Below are 18,491 nucleotides of genomic sequence, written 5' to 3' on the forward strand. Positions count from 1 at the left end.
TACATAAATTAGTTACATAAAATTAGTTACAAAAATGTAAAAATACAGTCTTTAAAGTTATTTTCAGTGGTGTTAATCAAATTAGCATTTCTTTTGAACTGTGTCTTTATTTTGGAGAGGGAGAATTGCAATAAATACAAAAAAAATCAACTTTTAACAGTTGTCATGCATTTTATGTAGAAGTCAATTGCATACTACATTGATTACTGACAGCACAAAACCCTAGACAAATTAGGTAAGATGGAAATACTATATTAATATTTCTCATGACATTGCTTTTTTTCCCAGATAATTTTAATGAAACATGATCATTTGGTTCCTTATTTTTCTATTATTTCTTTCCTGAAGTGTTCATGATGGCTTGTTGTTGCAGGAGAAGCTTAATGTCAACAGTATGGGGCATCAGGTGATAATATTTGACTTTTCTCTCATAAGAGGACTGTGGGAAACTCGAGTTAAGAAGAACAAAGAACGTCAGAGAAAAGAGAAGGAAAGATTAGAAAAAAGCTCATTGGAGAAGTAAGCCAACTTTCCTGCCGTTCATTTTAACTAAATCCATCATTATTATTATCCAGTAACGCTGGCATATACTAAGCATTATCTGATTCAAATCTTATATTTTTGGGGTTGATTTCAACAATTTCACACCTCCTTTCCTCAGATGATTGTAAAAAAAATGCAGTAGAAATTGTGCTTCTGTTTAATTAGAGTCCCTGCTCTTTCTTATATAAACTATGATTTACTAAGGCTGTATTTTATTGTCTACTGTGTAGAATTAATTTGGAGGAAAAAATATTTTGTACATTTTTATTACTTATATGCTATATAAAATTATGACTATTATAGAATTCATGAAAATACGCTCAAAAATTTAGTACTAAAAATACTTTAAGGCTTTTGTTGAGTTGACAGGAGAAACAAAAGGAATTAAATAAATGGGCATATACAATTGCTTCTGAATAAGAAAGAGAGGATAGAATAAAAGAATTATCATAGGATTTTCTTTCTTGTTAAAATATTAAAGAAAGCTTTGATTGCAATGCTTACATACACTAATCATGTTATTGTTTTTGTTATATTTAACTTATGGTTTCTTTAAGGAATATTTTGGTTTCTTTATGTTTGTTCCCATAAGAGACAGTGAAATATACTGTGCTGGCAATGTTGGAAACATGACATTTTTCCCTTCTGAGAAGAGAAAAAAGCAATAAAAATAACTTCCTGCTTTAAAATGCACAGGGTTAAAGAGTGTCCTTGTTTAAAAGCATCATTGCATTCAACCTTTGTGTGGTGTTTTGGCTGTCTCAGGAGACATCCACTCATTGATTCTCACTTCCAGTGCAGCTACACTGACAACAGAGCAACTGCACCAAGAGAAGACCAGGGTAATACAAAGAGTGACTGCCCTTTCTGCATAGTTGCAGTCTTGGGTCTCCTGTCCCTACACCAAAGCCTGCATTAAAAACAAGGGAAAATTGAGCTTGTCCTTCAGATTAAAGGATAAACTTTCTTTTTGGTATGAGCTGAGGGACAGAATAAGTTTGCTGTTGTGACGATTTTTTATGATGGAAAAAAAAAAGTGAAAGGATATGGGATGAAATTTGATTAAATCTTATTTTGTCCCACATGCTACATTAAAAATGGCTTTGCCCAGTTCTAACACAGATAAAGCACACAACTCTCTACTGGTGTCTACGTCTGCTAGCGGCTCTTGGGATGCCAGTGCAGCCTTCTTCATAAAAAGAATATTATGACTAGGAAGCCACACCTGTAGGTTCTAACAGCACATGCTGTTCATTTTCAGAACTGCTAGAAGGTCAGTCCCAGTGCAGATCTGAGCATCAGCATCCCTCTGCCATGTTTTGGTTTTGTTTTCTTGGTGCAGAAGATAACTTCTGAGTTCAATAACACAAAAGCAAACTAGAAATGCCAGGCATTGGAAGTTCTGTATGAAAGAAGGAAAGAGGATAACCTTGTGTGGTCTAGGTAGATAATTCCAGCTCTCATGTTTTTGTCAGTAGCATGTGTTAAGGTTCATTTCTTACTGTGACTTGAGTTTTCCATAAAAACAATACATTCTCTGTGCCATTTCTGCCTGTGGTTGGTTGTCTTTATTCATTCCTCCAGCTGAAAAAGTGGAGCTTGACAGCCTTTTTTTTGAACTAATGAGGTCCAAAGTAGTTCTGTTATTTTTTTTGTGCCAAACTGAGATGGGGAATTTGGGTATGACACAGAGAAAAAAGTTCCAAGTACAATTTCAGCATTCATGAAGGAATTTTATTTTCTTCTTTTAGCTTGCAGTTTGAATACAGTGCTTTGTCTTGTACATCTTCATGTAATCAGACTGCTTTCCAGGTAGTCTTACTTCTTTTACTGCTCCTGGAAAAAAAGGAAAGAACACATGCAACTTTGTTTCCTGAATGCGAGTGATCAGTATTATCACCCACTGAAATGAATGGCAAAATTCAGGTTAATTCTTATAATGCAGGCCTCATAGAATGGAAAAGGCTGGCAGAATAACAGTCAAAGTCATAAAAATATTGGTAAGACAATGCAAAATTCAGTTAAAAGAAAAAAATCTCTTTGTTTTATGAGGTGTGTAGTGACCTCCTGACCTTTAGGTCCTAAAGGTCAGGTCACAAGTTATTTCTTCGGTCCTTTTCAGTGCTTCCAAAAGGCCAAAAATAAGAGGAGATTTTTCTTCTTGTTATCACAAAAAGATAGATAAAATTGTAATTGTAATTAAATGCTTAATAGGAATAATATTCCCCTGTAGAAATACGTTTCATTATTTTAGGGAGTTCTGGACATTAAATGCTTAATAGGAATAATGTTTCCCTGTAGAAATACATTTTATTATTTTAGGAAATTGTGTGATCAGTTTTTGGTATTCTACTCAGAGATTAAAATTTTACCACAGTCAGATAGGTCCACTGAAATCAGTGATAGTAAGAAACTATTTTGGAATGGATTGTGACCCAAAATGGTAATTCCAAGAAGATGTTCAAAGAAGGAAGTTTCCTGAACTGAGTCTGCATTCTAGCATTTAACAGTCTAGATAATTATCTTTGCCGGCAGTCAGAGTGAATACCCAAGTAGTGTTGGAATTAATAGAGTTTCGCTGCAAATATACTTGTACAACAGATGAGCTTGGAATCTGTCTTGCTGAGGCTGCTTTTATTTTCTTAAAAAACCCAAACCCCAAACAAACAAAATCCAGTTTTCCTCAAAGAGGTTACAGCTCACTGATGCCCTTGAGATTGTGCAGTTCCTTATCAACTGTGTTGCTAGGTAAAATGACCTGATACTATGTATTTATTGTTTGAGGAAATACTCCCAATTAACCTCTGGGGAAGTTTGCTCATCTTGGGGCGAGGTGATTTAGTTCATGCAGGGTCAGTAAGCAATCACATATTAGGTGTTTCTCTTTTTGACTGAAGAATTTCTAACATGAAACCCTTGCAAATAATTGCAAAACTTGAAGTGTGAATTAATGGTAAAGTCTTGTAAAGTTTTTGGAATTTAGGTCTAGTGCAGATGTTTAAGCAGCTGATCAATGAAAGCTGATTCTGGAGAAAAAGAATATTCTGAAAAGCTCATATCTGTCTCTGAGATATGGGAATCAGAACACATTGTGTGGAGTCCTGTTTCCCATTTGATTTTGTGGGACTCCAGAAGCACAACAGTTTAATTGACCCCTGCTTCTGAGGGACATCTATAAACCAGCAACTGAGTATAAAAGAGAAAGATACAGTATAGTGTTGTACAAGAGTAATTTAATTTTACATTATGTCCTTAATCACATTGGGCAAGCCCGTTCTAAGTCTCCCACAGGATATAAAACATGGACTCTTACAGAAAATGTGCATTGTTCTGTGGTTATGAAAGTCCACATTATAGAAAGAAATTTGTGTTTATAGCACTGTTTTATATTTAATCTTCTATAGTCTGTTAGGGGTGAGCAATCTCATATGCTGCTTTGAAATCTGGAATGATGTCAGACTAACTTGATGTGGTATGATAGCGTTCCTCATAAATTTTCCTTTCTACTATTTTTGTTGTTTTGATAAGGGAAGGAAAGTGAAAAGCAGGTAAAAACTGATGGCTGACAAATTAAACATTCAAGTGAGGAAATGACAGAGATGTTTGCCCAGATTAGCCATATAAATATTTGCTATGAAATGGCAGAGCCTGGCTTGTCTACCAACCAAACTTGTAGCAAAGATAACAGTTTATTCAACTGCCTCTTCCAGTGTGTCTCTTCTCCAGCATTTTCCTCTCAAGGTCTAGCTAGCTAAATGTGCATGTGTTACTTTCCTTAGAAATCGCTTCCTGAATGTTGAAAGTCAAAAGAAAACTTTCACTCTACAGGCAGACAATGACTTTTTTCCCTGAGAGGTTATGTGTTTCTTTAATAAAATAGATTTGTCTCTATCTTTAAGCCAAACTTCAGTGCTGTAACTTTATTTGTACTTGAACTAAGATTCTATTTGTGATGTTTATCTTTAATTCTCCCACTCAATACCCAATTCAGAATTTTTCTAAAAAAGACTAAAACTCAAATTGGGAGCCCTTAGCCCCAAACACAAATTATAGGCAACAAGTTGGAAATAAATCTGTAGTTCTAATAACCACTTATTTGACTTCATTCTTAGGCACTTGTGCATACAGACCTTGCATCTAATGTACTGCATGCAAATAGGTTTAAAGATAAAAGCCGCTGTTGAGTCACAGTTCTTTACAACCCATGGAAGACTGTGGCAGAGGGACTGAAATTAGATCAATGCAATGGAATTTGAAGAAAATACTACTCATCCATCAGGAATATTAGTCTGTGCTGAGTTCCACTTTAGCTGTCATGCTCTTATAAATATTCTGTAAAAATATTTAATAGTGCTGTGTGGCTAGTGATTCTGACAAAGAGTACTAAACTAGTGTCACAATGTAATGTCCTGGTTATTTCATCCATCCTGATTTAGAAGAAACAGTGCCATCTAATGAAACTTCCTTTCTTTACCTAAGAAACATAGCTTTTCCTCAAGGACAATGAAGTAGTGTTTGGGGAATGATTACCTGAAGACAAGTTTAGCATTAACCAAAGTGGAAATACTTGAATATTCTATTTGCATGCTGATCCTGTTTCATATAAAATCATAGAATTATAGAATAGTTTGGGTTGGAAGGAATCCTAAAGCTCATTCAGCTCCAATTCCCCTGCCATAGGCAGGAACACCAGGTTGCTAAAAACCCCTTCCAACCTGACCTTGAACACAGACAAGGTTGGGGCAGCTACAACTTCCCTTGGCAACCTGTTCCAGGTTCACCACCCTCACAATAAAGAATTCCTTCCTAGTATCAAATCTAAATCTACCTTCTGCCAGTTTAAAGCCATTCCCCCTTATCCTATATCTATATGCTCTTGTAAAAATCCCTCTCCAGATTTCTTGCAGGCCTCATTTAGCTATTGGAAGCTGCTCTAAGGTCTCTGCGGAGCTTTCTTTTCTCCAAGCTGAACAATCCCAACTCTCTCAGCTTGTCTCCATAGGAGAGGTGCTTCACAGGATAGGCATTGCATGCCCTCTGACCATCTTCATGGCTCTCCTCTGGACTTGCCCGAGGTGGTCCATATCTCTTTTGTAATGGGGGCCCCAGAACTGAATGCAGCACTCCAGGTGGAGTCTCACCAGAGCAGAGTAAAGGGGGGGGAATCACCTCCCTTGACCTGTTGGCCACACTTCTTTTAATACAGCCAAGAACACGGTTGGCTTTCTGAGCTACGAGCACATGCTGCCGGCTCATGTTGAACTTGTCAGCCAGCACCCCCAAATCCTTCCCATCAGGACTGCTATGAATCCATTCTTTGCCCAATCTGTAGTTTTGCTTGGGATTGCCCTGGCCCATGTGGATGACCTGTATAGTGTGTTGTCCTGAAAGCTCACTGATATACAGCAATGTATTAGGAAATGTCTTGCTAGAATTAACCTTTTTTCCATACCGTTTATAGTCTGCTTTGGTGAGAGGTGTGTTTTTGTGTTACAGATATAAAGGCATGAAACAACACTTTTTTTTTTGACAAATATTAGAGGCATGAAATCAGCCTTTTTAAAATTAGTTTGTTTATTTGCATAATTGATGTAAAATACTGGAACCTTAGAACTCACATGACTCCCATGTCCAGAATTTCTTTTTTTTTTTTTCCTCTTCATACTCCCCCATAATTAGGCTTTACTTGACTAATACTTTCTGAATATTTTAAATGGTAGCTGTTTCTTTAATCTGACTTTTTGATCAGTCTCTAGAGGAAGACAAAATATTTTATTGATGGATAGTAACAAAAAGACCTAAACTTTAGGAGGGCTGTGATTTTGTAACTAACTCATTTGTTTGTCGTATGTGAAAAAGTGTTCCTGGACCATCAGGAGGTTTTAAAAAGCTAAGACCAGAAATTTAATTTCTCTGAAAGTATATTAACATATTTAAAGGCTCATTTTATTTGGGTGGACATTTTTTTTTCTGTTTGCCACTTTATTTTAGGTGCCTTTTGTATCTTTACAGAAAAGTCGTGAAATAGCCTCTAGATATGACAAATGTGGTGGTAATTCTATTTTATTTGAAAGTTGTCACCAGAGGAAGACTTAAAATGATCTTTATTTTCATAAAGATCTTTAAAAGTACCTTCACCTCAATTTTTGGACAATGATAGAACTGAATAGATCCCTTTGATTTGATCTCAGCTGTAACCTGCAAATTACAGCTTTGCAACCTTTGCTTAATGATAATGTACTGGCTTGGTCTAAGCCACACCTTCATGCCAGAAAGGCTCATGTTGACTCATTTAGCTAGTGTGCACCCCAAGGATACAAGCGAGGGCTGTAAATTGTTAGGACCTCTGCCATTGGGATAGACCATATTTTCATTCTGAGATGCACTGTATAAAATTATGCATTTTTGTTGCTTAATTATTAATTCACTTTTCATCTGTTCAAAATGTGCTTTACATAGTACTTAGCCCCATGACCATAAGCTTTCTTTTAAAGCTAAACAGAGATTGCTATCATCTAATACATGAGTAAAGATGAAATTTTACACAAGACTTCCAAATCAGTGCATGATATCCATGTTGAATTCCTAAACAGATTTAATTTTTAACACCTGTTTTTCTTCTTAGGTCAATATTTCACTGACTGATTTGGTTAACAGCAGTTTTTTCTATGTGCATTTTATTTTATTTAGCTGACAATGTGTCACGACCTCCTGAGATTTGTGTTTTGTATGTGTTATCAATAAAGTGTCAGAGGGCAGTTTATTGTTTCATCTTTAATGTAGCTCCCTTCTTGCTGATTTGTGTATCCCTTGTGTGAGAGTAACAATTTAGATCTGAGCCCTCTGCTCTTCTGTTCCAGGGGTCTACCTGACAGAGCACTAAGGTGCAGTAGAGCAGTTCAGTGCCTTACTTTTTATCAAGACCTAGACTTTTTAACCTCTTTTTTTTTCTGTTAAATTTCTAACCTCTGTAGAATTTATACTGTGGGGAATGAGTCAGTCAGCTTGTGTATATGAGTGAAGAGCAATGAATACAAGAAAAGCATCTTGGAGATAAGCTTTTTTAGTGCATTGAATTATGCACTGAGATAAAATCTTTATTGCTTTAGTACAAAAATCAAACAATTCCATGGAAATGAGAGTGCGGTAATGCAGAATTAAGCTTCGCAGAGGGACAGAAAAGCTGTATGTGGAGGACTGAAGGAGGATGTGAGAAACAACAGTACAGCAGTGCTAAGTAAAGATAGGATTATTTTGAAGATTAAAAAAAAGTAATGCCAGAGTTTTGGTCTTTTTCAGCTCCTGACTTTTAATAGTTCACATCTTTTTGTTTTGTTTCTTGAGGATTCAATGAACTTTCCCCACACCCTCCCTGCACACTTCACCTCCCACCCACCTCCCACAGGAATACAGAGCTTTTACAGCTAATTAGGTATGCTTACTGGTAGATGAGTTTTGGAAAAAAAAGATGAGTAGGTGTTCTGGGCCTGCTTATATTTCTTACAGTATACGAAAGCACTATTTTCTAGCTTTTCCTAGTGATCTATTACTCTTGAATTGTCTGCCCTCTGTTGTGCTGGTGGTTTCTGGAGTTCAAATGACAAATTGAATAGACAAGATCAACACTAAGAAATTAATTGGCTCATGAGTCAAAGCATCTGAAGGAGGAGTTTCAATTTTAATGTCTGCTTATATGAAAAATTCTGTAATCTGAGTGCTTCCAGACTGTAACTGGAGGGGATACCCTTTAGTAGGGCTGCCTACTGCAATCAAGTTCTTGTGTGTCTCTCATCCTGTAACCAGAGTATCAGATGCAGCATATTGTGAAGGATCACAAAATAGCCTAAAGAGCTGAGTCTTCTCTAACTTCTTTGTCTTTGTAATATCAAATCGATGTAGAAAAAATAATTTGAGATGCTGTGGACTGGTGATACACACTTCTGTGACTGCAGCTTCTATACCCCTCTAAGGACTCACTGAGCTGAATGTGTTGCTGGAATTGTTTTCTGTCTATCCAGTCTTTTTCTTCCTAACTCATTAAAAATATCACAGCTCACTGTAGTATAAAGCAGTCCACAATTAGACACTGAGAGAAATAGTGAGATTTACTTCAAATATCTATTTTTTTTAATTCTCAAGCCTCCTCTATTGACAATAAATATCAGAAAGTCTTCCAGATGCTTACTTGTAAAGAACGTACTGATCTCTGTAATGAAAAATGAAGCCAAGGATGAGTAACTTTTCTGCAGCTCTCAATAACTACTTTGACTATTCTTTCATTGCTTCTTTCCTACCTTGATAAATAATTGTTCCCACTGCCTCTCTGAGAACTTTTCTGCTTCTGATGTGTTAGAAATCCTTTTCCTATTAATTTCTATACCTGCAGTAAATAACTTCACTTGTTTTGTTGTGATTTTATATCTGATTTTTATACTGTCTTCTCATTTTTTAATTCGAACATAAATGTAATTTTCTCTTTTTTTTTTTTTTTTCCTGTATGTTTTGGAAATGAGGGGAGAAAAAGATCCTTAGAGTGTCTTCATTATTATGTACTTACTCTGAGGATGAGCTGCCTTTATGCAGTCTGTCAGCACTTTAACCAGGGAGCAGCACTTTTAAATATCTTCACTGGCCTATGTAGCTCATCCTCTGAAATGCTTCTAGATTTTTTTATTTTCTCTCTATGAAGATGTTCATGGGAATACATTGAGCTATTATTACAGAAGGGTCTTTCTGTAGTTCTCTTATGACCCATGTATAGTGTGCTTCTCTTTGCAACTGAATCAGGTCTTCTTGTGGTCTCTCAGGCTAGCTGCTGATAAACACTCATATGTAGTTTACAAAAGTGTGCATTGTCTGCCAACATGCTGTGGGTATGCTGATAGGTGAAGACTCCTGCTGTTGCTGTGCTTTCTGCTTCCAAGCCTCTCTAACATAACTGAAGGTTTTAGTAAATGCTGCTATTTGTGCTGGGCAGTTTACAGCTGTCTCCATAATACCTTTCCTATTTAGTCATGCAGTTTTGAACCTGAAAGATTTATTTTGATAGCATTGAGTCAAATCTGACTTTTAAACTATGCAATCATATTCCCATAAATATATTCTGCCTTGCAGTTTCTATATTGTATCTTGCTATGAGTGTCCAAAAATTGCTTATTTTCACCAAGTCTGGAAGATGCTTCCTGTATCTCAATTTGTAACTGATTTCTTGTATGTGAGTTAAAACAAGACATTCTGTTTCATGTGCTAATTTTTTAGCATTTTAGCATTTTAGAGAAAGTCCCATGCTTAGCTGGGGATATGTGTACAGGTTTTGTTACTCCGTACTTGAACTTTGAAATCTTACATGTGATTTTCTTTGTAGGACATAACATTTTTCACTTTTGCTAGGGGCCACATTATCCTGAATTTTGTGCCCTTCTTCACCTGTCAGTTTTCTGCAAGTCTTTAGCTTAAAATTTCTGTGTGGACATCAAATAAATGGATCATATGTATCACAAGAATCTATCATTCAAAGCATGACATCAAATTTATGAGACAAGAGGCTCTACACAGTTTTATTTTGGTACAAGGAAGGCATACTTCAGTTAATCAACCTGTTTCTTAATTGACTAAGCTGAAATAAATCTTTCCTAAATTAAAGCACATGCTTCTGACACTGCTTAATTATATAAAATTGTGTTTGCACCTGAAGTTACACAGGTAAAAGTTTGCCCTGGATGTGAGCCTAAAGTTACACTGAAATTGAATATGAAATTGGTTGGCCTGTCATAACTTTGACCTTTGCCTTTGCCCTCTAAGGTGATATTGGAAGATAACGTTTAAAAAATAAGAATAGATCATTATACTTGAACAAGAAAGGTCAGGGAAAAGGGACTATTTCTAACTTCTTACTAATTTTTGTTTATACATATAACTTGTTCTGTGAGAATGTTTTCCCTACCCTATTGATATAAAGAATATCATTTATGCCGTTTTCTGTGACAGTGTATTCAGACTCCATTTTTCTTTTATTCTCTGGGGGTCAATGTTTTATTCTCTGTTTTATAGTCAGTAAATGAAATCCTGCTCATCTGAAATCTATATTAAATCTAGAAATCTAAAAATGATTCTAGGACTCTGGGAATGCCTTTTTTTTTTTTTTAATGGTGATTACATTAGAGTCATATTTATATTTTATTAAATACTTGTGCAAATGAAGACCAAACATTAAGACTTATTTGCCATATTGGTTCAGTTGATTTACATAACCCTTTTTGGCCCCATTTCAGGATAAAGCAGGAATGGAATTTCATATTAGAGTGCCGGAAGAAAGGTATTCCTCAGTCAAAATACCTCAAGAATGGCTTTGTAGACACTGATAAGAAGATTCTGGACACATATGGAAAGACACCTCACCTGCAGAAGAAGCGTGTTTTGCCAGATGAAGCAAATAAGGAAAGAAACAAGTTTATTTTTCACCTTTCTGGAGAACAGTGGACGGTAAATATAATGGAAAATTGTGTTTCTATTGTTAAACAGTTTGGGTAGCTTAGGACTGCAACTTTTCATCTCCCAAAACTTTTTTTTCCTGCCAATGCAAATAAAATGGATGTTTTTTCCACAGTGTTAGAAGTGACAAAAACATTTCCTGTTTCACCCTGAACTAGTGGTGTGGCTTTCAAATATGATTATTTTAAATACTCTCCTGATACATGTAGTTTAGCCCTCTCAAAAATTTTGGTATAAACAATCATATTGCAATAAGGTATCTTTCTCTGATATTCCCCAGTGATTGGAAAGAGATGAAAAGATTCTCTGGGTTTGTTAGCTCATTCATGTCTAGTCTACTACTCAGGGATCTGTCTTCTTGCTGTAATGGTGTGGTCACATCTTTCTCAAGATCTGTTGAAATCAGAATTAGTATTAGCATTAATTCAGAGTTGTCTTGCTGGAAAAAAAAGCTCTTTTTACCTCCAGTTGTATTTGATGTGAAATAACAGTTTGGAAGTAAACTCTGAATTAGAGTTTTTATGACAGTCAGTGGAAGTTGGACTAGAGTTGGTCTGAAGTTTTCTAAAGTTACTACACTTTTAATTGAAATGTATTTTGAATATACACTGCTTAATGAGAAAGTGAAATTAGAATTTTTATTTTTGTGTAGCTTGTAATTTTGAAATACATATTTTAGATTTTAATTACAAAAAACCCAATTTAAATGTTAATTAATAAAATTACTAAATTTTACTAAAAAAAATATTTTGATTGACCTGAAATGTAAGTTTGTCCCAGATTTGAACTTGAATATAAAGGTGTTTTTCAGCTTTCATGTTTTTCTGGCTTTAGCTCTTTTCTGAATAAACATAAAATGGATGAAATTTCTGCAAAATAGAACGCCCTGGTTCCATCCAGCTTTAGTAAGGAGACTATTTTTTCTACTGATGCAAATTATTTATTTAGTAGGGTTGGTTGCTGCAGAGCTATTACTTTTTAGCTTGTTGTCCAGGTCTAGCCGGGTCAAAATGAGCTTCCTAACAAGATGCTGCAACATAGTTCAGGTATCTTCAGACAAAGTTAAAATCAAAGCTGCTTTATTTAGAGTAGACCAGTGCTCCTTCAAAATAAGAGAACATTGTCAGTCTCTAGCAGCCAAAAATTATTTAAAAAATGTGAAAATCCCCAAAGTTCTGAAAGAACTGATTGCAGATATTTTTTTTTAAATATGTTATACAAGTCATACCACTTGTTGTTTTCACTCTCAACTTCTGCTTCTAAACTGAAGACAGAATCAGACATGACATTAATTTCCCCTATCACTCTCACAGAATTGCACTGAGGCAAATGTGCAGACTGTACAACAAAAGCTGCACAGGCTGGCAATTTGCATGTGAAAAGACCTGTGGATAGGTGACAGTTTTCCCAGAGAAGCTGGGATGTCATGTAGCTGGGAGATGTGGCATCAATTGTGGTATAGTTCCTGTAATGTCTTTTGCACACAAATACATTTGTGAGTTCAAAGTTTGGATGATTAAGCACTCAGACACTAGGAGAAGTCATAGGAGGGATTGTTTGTGCAATTTTACAGGCACATAACCAACTTGGTTTGCTGTTGGCTGTCTACTTACCGCTGGCAGCAGCAAACACTACAGTCCTGTGAAGTGTCCATTTGGGAACTAGCTGCAGAATCCTCTCTTCCACTTGCTTTTAGCTGATAAGTATTTCTATTATGTTTCCCCTTTCTTCTCATCGCTGAAGCAGTAATATATCCTCTAGACAGTTGATAGCTAAATCTGAGTAGGTTGCTGGTATGCCTTACAGATTTAATTTTGAGAACTTGGCTTGCTTCTGGGCTGTACCAGTTCTCTTTCTGGACTCTGTGAAACTAAGTCTCACAGAAGAGTAATCCCCAGCACAGGGATTTTGCAAGATTGAAGCAAGTGGCTTTACTGCATCCTTTCCATAGGTCTCAGTTTAAGAGCTCCCACTTGAAACTTCAGCAGCAAATGAACTGCATCCACAAATCAACTTCTATCAACTAATGGTGTTATTTGCAATGTTTCAATCAGTTAAAATGGTAACTGATCACTGCCCAGGCTTTCTAGATGTTAAAAGTGTAGACATGTTACAAAGATGCTACTGTTCCATGCTCCATATCCATATGGCATAAGAGTGAACCTGGCTCACTGGTTCTGCCTTGTTGAGTATGAGGTTAAAAATAAGTTTTGTAAACCACTCTATTATATACTGGGATAGCTTGGACAATTATTTTGAAAATTACCTGGATAGTGCTCTTTTGAAAATCATCTTGGGTCTCCTTCAGAAAACCTGTGTAAGGCAGAATATAGGAGCAGACCACACATTTTGAATTAATGATAGAATTCCTTCCTTTAGCATCTCTGTATCACTTTTTTCCCACCTCTCAAATGTCATTGAAAAGCTAATGTATTTTCATTAGGTGGAGACCCACTGTTCCTTGTACTTGTAAAGTAATTATTCTAGCATATCTGAGGAAAGATAAAGCTCATACAATGAATATTAGGTTAGACAAATAGGCACAGAGTACTAGCTAAAGAGATTAGGGCTTGATTTTACAGAATATGAATTCTGAGGAATTGTATTTTGTTTATGCAGATCCATAATTCATTGTGGATTATTAATTCTTACTAGTTATCATTCAATTTTAGGCTTTTTGAGACATGCAGTTTGAGCCTCTAGACATCTCAAGTCACAACTGTTTTCTAGCAATATTGTTACATTAAAATTAATGGAAATCTTCTGAACCACAGTGCTCTGATTATCAAGCATTAGTATCAAGAATTTTTATACTTGAAGAATATATAATCAGTGAGTCCCTCTGAATCTGAAAATCCTCTTGTAATTTGAGTACTGGTTTGGCCATGCCTGTTCAGGGTGGTTAGCTACTGGCTGTGGACAGTGTTTGATAACTGCAGTGATGAGATTTACCTTTGTCTGTAAAAGCTTCATCTGGAAAAGGCTGTGTGACAATATCCTTAAGGTTCAGTGATCCTTGCCTCCTCTTCTGCATACCAATCACATATTTATGACTCAAGACATGGATCTGTTGGATGGATACAGAATTTTCTGTATGGCCATATGCAGAGAGTTATGGTCAATGGTTCAATGTCCATGTGGAGATCAGTAATGACTGGTGCCCCTCTGGGATCGGTGTTGGAACTGATCCTGCTGAGCATCTTTGTTGGTGATGTGGGCCTTCAGCAAGTTTGCTGATGGCTGTATGGTGCAATCAACAGACTGGAGGGAAGGGATGCCATCCAGAGGGACCTTGACACACTTGAGTGGTGGCCAATACCAACCTCATGAAGTTCAACAATGCCAAGTGCAAGGTCCTACCCATGGGTTGGGGCAGTCCCAGGCACAGCTACAGGTTGGGTGGAGGCTGGGTTGAGAGCAGCCCTGCTGAGAGAGACTTGGGGGAGTTGGTTGATGGGAAACTGAGCATGAACCAGCTTCAGTGTGCACTTGCAGCCCAGAAAGCCAACCTTATACTTGGCTGGGCTGCACCAAAAGGAGCATGGCCAGCAGTTCAAGGGAGATAAATCTCTCCCTCTACTCCACTCCTGTGAGACACCACCTGGAGTACTGTGTACAGTTCTGGTGTTCCCAATTTTCCTACTACTGCTACCACCAAAAATAATAATGATAAGGGAAATAACAAGGGAAGAGAATACAACCACTCACCACTCACCTATTGATACCCAGACTGACCTGAGCAGCAATCTAGCCTTCCAGGTAACTGCCCCCAGTTAATGTACTGTCCATGACGTGCTGTGGTATGGAATACCTGTTTGGTTAGTTTGGGTCAGGTGTCCTGTCTCTGCTTCCTCCCGGCTTCCCCTCCTCCCTGGCAGAGCATGAGACTCAGAAAGTCCTTGGTCAGAGTAAACGTTACTGAGCAGCAACTAAAAACATTGGTGTTATCAGTGCTGTTCCCAGGCTGAAAGTCAAAAACATAGCACTGCAGCAGCTACTAAGAAGGACAAAAATGACTGCTACTGCTGAACCCAGGATACCAACATAAAAAAGACACAGAACTGTTGGAGCAAGTCCAGAGGAGGACCACGAGGATGATCAGGGGGTTTGAGCACCTCCTATGTGAAGACAGGCAGAGAGAGTTGGGGCTGTTCAGCCTGGAGAAGAGAAGGCTGCCTGGAGACCTCATAGCAGCCTTCCAGTATCTGAAGGGGTCTACAAGAAGCTGGAGGACTCTTTATCATGGATGGTGGTAGTAAGAAAACAGGTAATGGATTTAAACTTAACCAGGAGAGAGTTAGCTTAGGTATAAGGAAGAAGTTTTTTACTGTGAGGATGGTAAGGCACTGGAACAAGTTGCCCAGGGATGCTGTGAGTGCTCCATCCATGCCAGTGCTCTCAGGACCAGGTCAGACAGAGCCTTGAGCAACCTGGTCTAGTGGAAGGTGCCCCTGCCCATGGCAGGGTGGTTGGCACTAGATGATTTTAAGGTCTTTCCAACACTAACCATTCTATGATTCTATGATTCTAAGTGTCTGCATTCCTGTGTGGTGCATTTTTCCCTGCTGCAAACAGTAATGAATTAATATTTATATTTAGGAAAGAAAAGGTCTTAGAAAAACAAATGACTAACCTCTCTCATAATCTGATGTTGTGAATGAAATCAGACAGACTTTTCTCTTTATAAAAATTGAGCAGAACCCTATTGTATTTCCCCAGTAGCAAGTATTTTCAAAACACTTGGGACTTGACAGCACAAGAATGGTGTATTGTGACAGAAGTTTTTTGATGATTCCAAAGTATATTTCAGAAAAACTTTATCAGTCAGTTTTCCAGACAAACTCACCGTGAAAAGGAGCTGTGTAAGGACATTGGACTCTTGTGTTGTGTGTTTGAATCAGTTGCCTAGAGAAAATGATGGAGAGTTGATGAAACACTTACATGAGATATAAACAAGTATCTACTGAATTAAATCAGCTCTTCAGAGAAATAGCATTGCTATTAGAGAAGAATGAAAACTGTGGCAAAATAATGTCATGAATATTCACATGAATTTTTCTATGTATCCACTTTAAGTCTGTTTTTCCCTCTGAGATTGTTTACTTTCTGCTTCTAACTAATGAATATTTAATTTCTAGTGGATCAGTGAATTTGAAATGATTTTCAGAAAATATTAAGGAAAAAAAATTTTTTGAATTTGTGATATCAATATTGGCAAAGGAAAGGTGATGATGTTCACTCTAATAGAGAGCAGACTGTTCTTGGCTGTGCTGCTTTACTAAGGAAAGGATCTGGATGTACACCTAATTTAAACAACTTTAATGTCAAATGTGCAGAAGTAAGTGAATGAAAAATGATAAAATTTTTTACTGGTACACCATTACTTTCTTACATATAATTTCTTTGCAGAAAAATGCAGCAAATAAATTACTACATTTACATCTGTTCTCCCAGATTTATCATATAACATAACGTGTATATTCACAAAGAACAGAGAATTTGCATTTGTTATTCTCTTGTCACTGTTAGTGACAACAAGGTATTTATTTGACACAAAGGGTCAAGTAAAATTGCTGCATTGAATGGACAGAGAAAATGTCTCTTGTGCTTATTTAATATCCAGAGACTCCCCCCCCCCTTCCCCCCAAGAATAAAATTCCTGATCTAGCCATGTATTACAGGTGGCCCTGTGACATACTAGATTTGGAACTAGCTCTAAACTTGCTAAAAAATGAGAGAGATTGTCGTGGTTTAAACCCTAGCCAGACAGCTTATTCACTCACTCCCAGTGAGTGGTGCTGGGCTGAGAGCAGCTGAAGCCCCCCCCCCCCCCCCCCCCCCGAGCTCTCCCCTTCCCCGCTCCTGGAGGGATGGGGAGGAGGATCGAAAGGGTGCAACTCCCACGGGTTGAGACAAGAACAGTCCAGCAACCAATGTACAACACAAATCACCACCGCTACCACCAACGACAACAATGATAACAGAAAATAACAAGGGAAGAGAATACAATACCACCGGCCAAAAAACGAGTCTGACCCAGAAGCCCGTGTCCTTCCGGGTAACTCCCAGTTACCCCCCACCCCCGGGCATGACGTGCTGTGGTATGGAATACCTCCTTGGCTAGCCTGGGTCAGGCGCCCTGTCTCTGCTTCCTCCCGGCTTCCCCTCCTCCCTGGCAGAGCATGAGCCTCACAAAGTCCTTGGTCATAGTAAACATCGCTTAGCGACAACCGAAAACATCGGTATCACCAGCATTGTTCCCAGGCTGGAAGTCAAAACACAGCACTGCAACAGCTACCAAGAAGGACAAAAATGGCTGCTACTGCTGAACCCAGGACAGAGATTTAGATTCAGAATTTTGGTTTGGCGTATTACAGATAAAACCACAGAGCTGGAAAAGAAACAGAATTGAAAATTGTCAGATCTTTGATGACAGTTTTAGTTCAGGCTCATGTCTAGGAGGTAAATTCTGTCCTAATTAGAAACAGTATAATCAGCAACCGTAGTAGGTTTCCTATTTATTTCCTTTTATTTTCTCTCCCCAAAATCAAAGGAGTTAGAGGTATGGTTTTGTTGTTAAAGGCAAAAGACTGGGTATCGTCCAAGTGTCAGTCTTCATGGAGCAATTTATCAGCAGTCTGCCAGCTTTAGTGTGGCAGCAGAAGATTACAAAAGAACACAAGGGAATCGGAGGGTAAAGCAAACATAAAGCTTGTGCAAATTTCAGTTCCCATCCCTATCTATCTATCTAGTTTGTAAATGAAGTAAAATATCATATCAATTTATGTTTCAGCAACAAAAATAAAATGTATTGTAAGATAGAGAATGCTAACCCCCCCATTACAGTAAAGTATTTGTAAACTTAAATTTGCAAATTGTAAATATTTTTATAAGCTATAAAGAAATAATCTCATTAAAGTATAGTAAGTCAGAGCAATCACAAGAATAGAACCTCCTTCTGAAGTTATGTATGTATTTGTTTCAGTTGCTTCATGAGAGTATCTTGGTGCTTTAAACTACTCTTACTACACAAAAAAAGATTTAGTTTTTTTTTTTTTTTTTGCATTAGTAATGAAGAACTTCTAAACTATTTTTGCTTAATTTTTCTAAAATTGTGAAGGGGTTTGATCTTAATCTGAGATAGTACTTCATCTGTTACACTGTTTTCAATATAACAAGGAAAAATTTGTGGGATATCCCCTCCGAACTGTGAAAACAGCAAAGCTCTTGGCTTCACAAGGCCAAGCATCCATCCCCCTTTGCTCCCTGCTGTATAGGCCAGTGAGGAGCTGGAGATGATCTGTTGTGACAACAAGATGCAGACAACCAGCAGGTCAGTAGAAAAACAAAGACAGACTTGGACTGTGGAGAAATAGAGCGACAAATGGTATACGTTACCCAGACATCTTTTTTCCCTCCAATATGACTACTCTTCATCCGCTTTCTCTGTGAATCAG

General features: G+C 37.4%; 1 protein-coding gene across 1 annotated transcript in view; it reads left to right on the forward strand.

Moving 5' to 3' along the window:
• Positions 1-344: 344 nt before the first annotated feature.
• LRRC2 (leucine rich repeat containing 2) overlaps positions 345-18,491 on the forward strand; it is a 52,917-nt gene continuing 34,770 nt past the window's right edge. The window contains exons 1-2 of the mRNA XM_061456378.1: positions 345-519; positions 10,815-11,025. Coding sequence (XP_061312362.1) covers positions 395-519; positions 10,815-11,025 — 336 coding nt within the window. The 5' untranslated portion in view covers positions 345-394. The remainder of the gene's footprint in view (positions 520-10,814; positions 11,026-18,491) is intronic.

The sequence above is a fragment of the Pezoporus flaviventris genome, unplaced genomic scaffold (genome assembly GCF_033815535.1).
Source record: "Pezoporus flaviventris isolate CSIRO_AGI_PZ_B2104156 unplaced genomic scaffold, CSIRO_AGI_Pfla_v1 ptg000022l, whole genome shotgun sequence".
Classification (NCBI taxonomy): domain Eukaryota; kingdom Metazoa; phylum Chordata; class Aves; order Psittaciformes; family Psittacidae; genus Pezoporus; species Pezoporus flaviventris.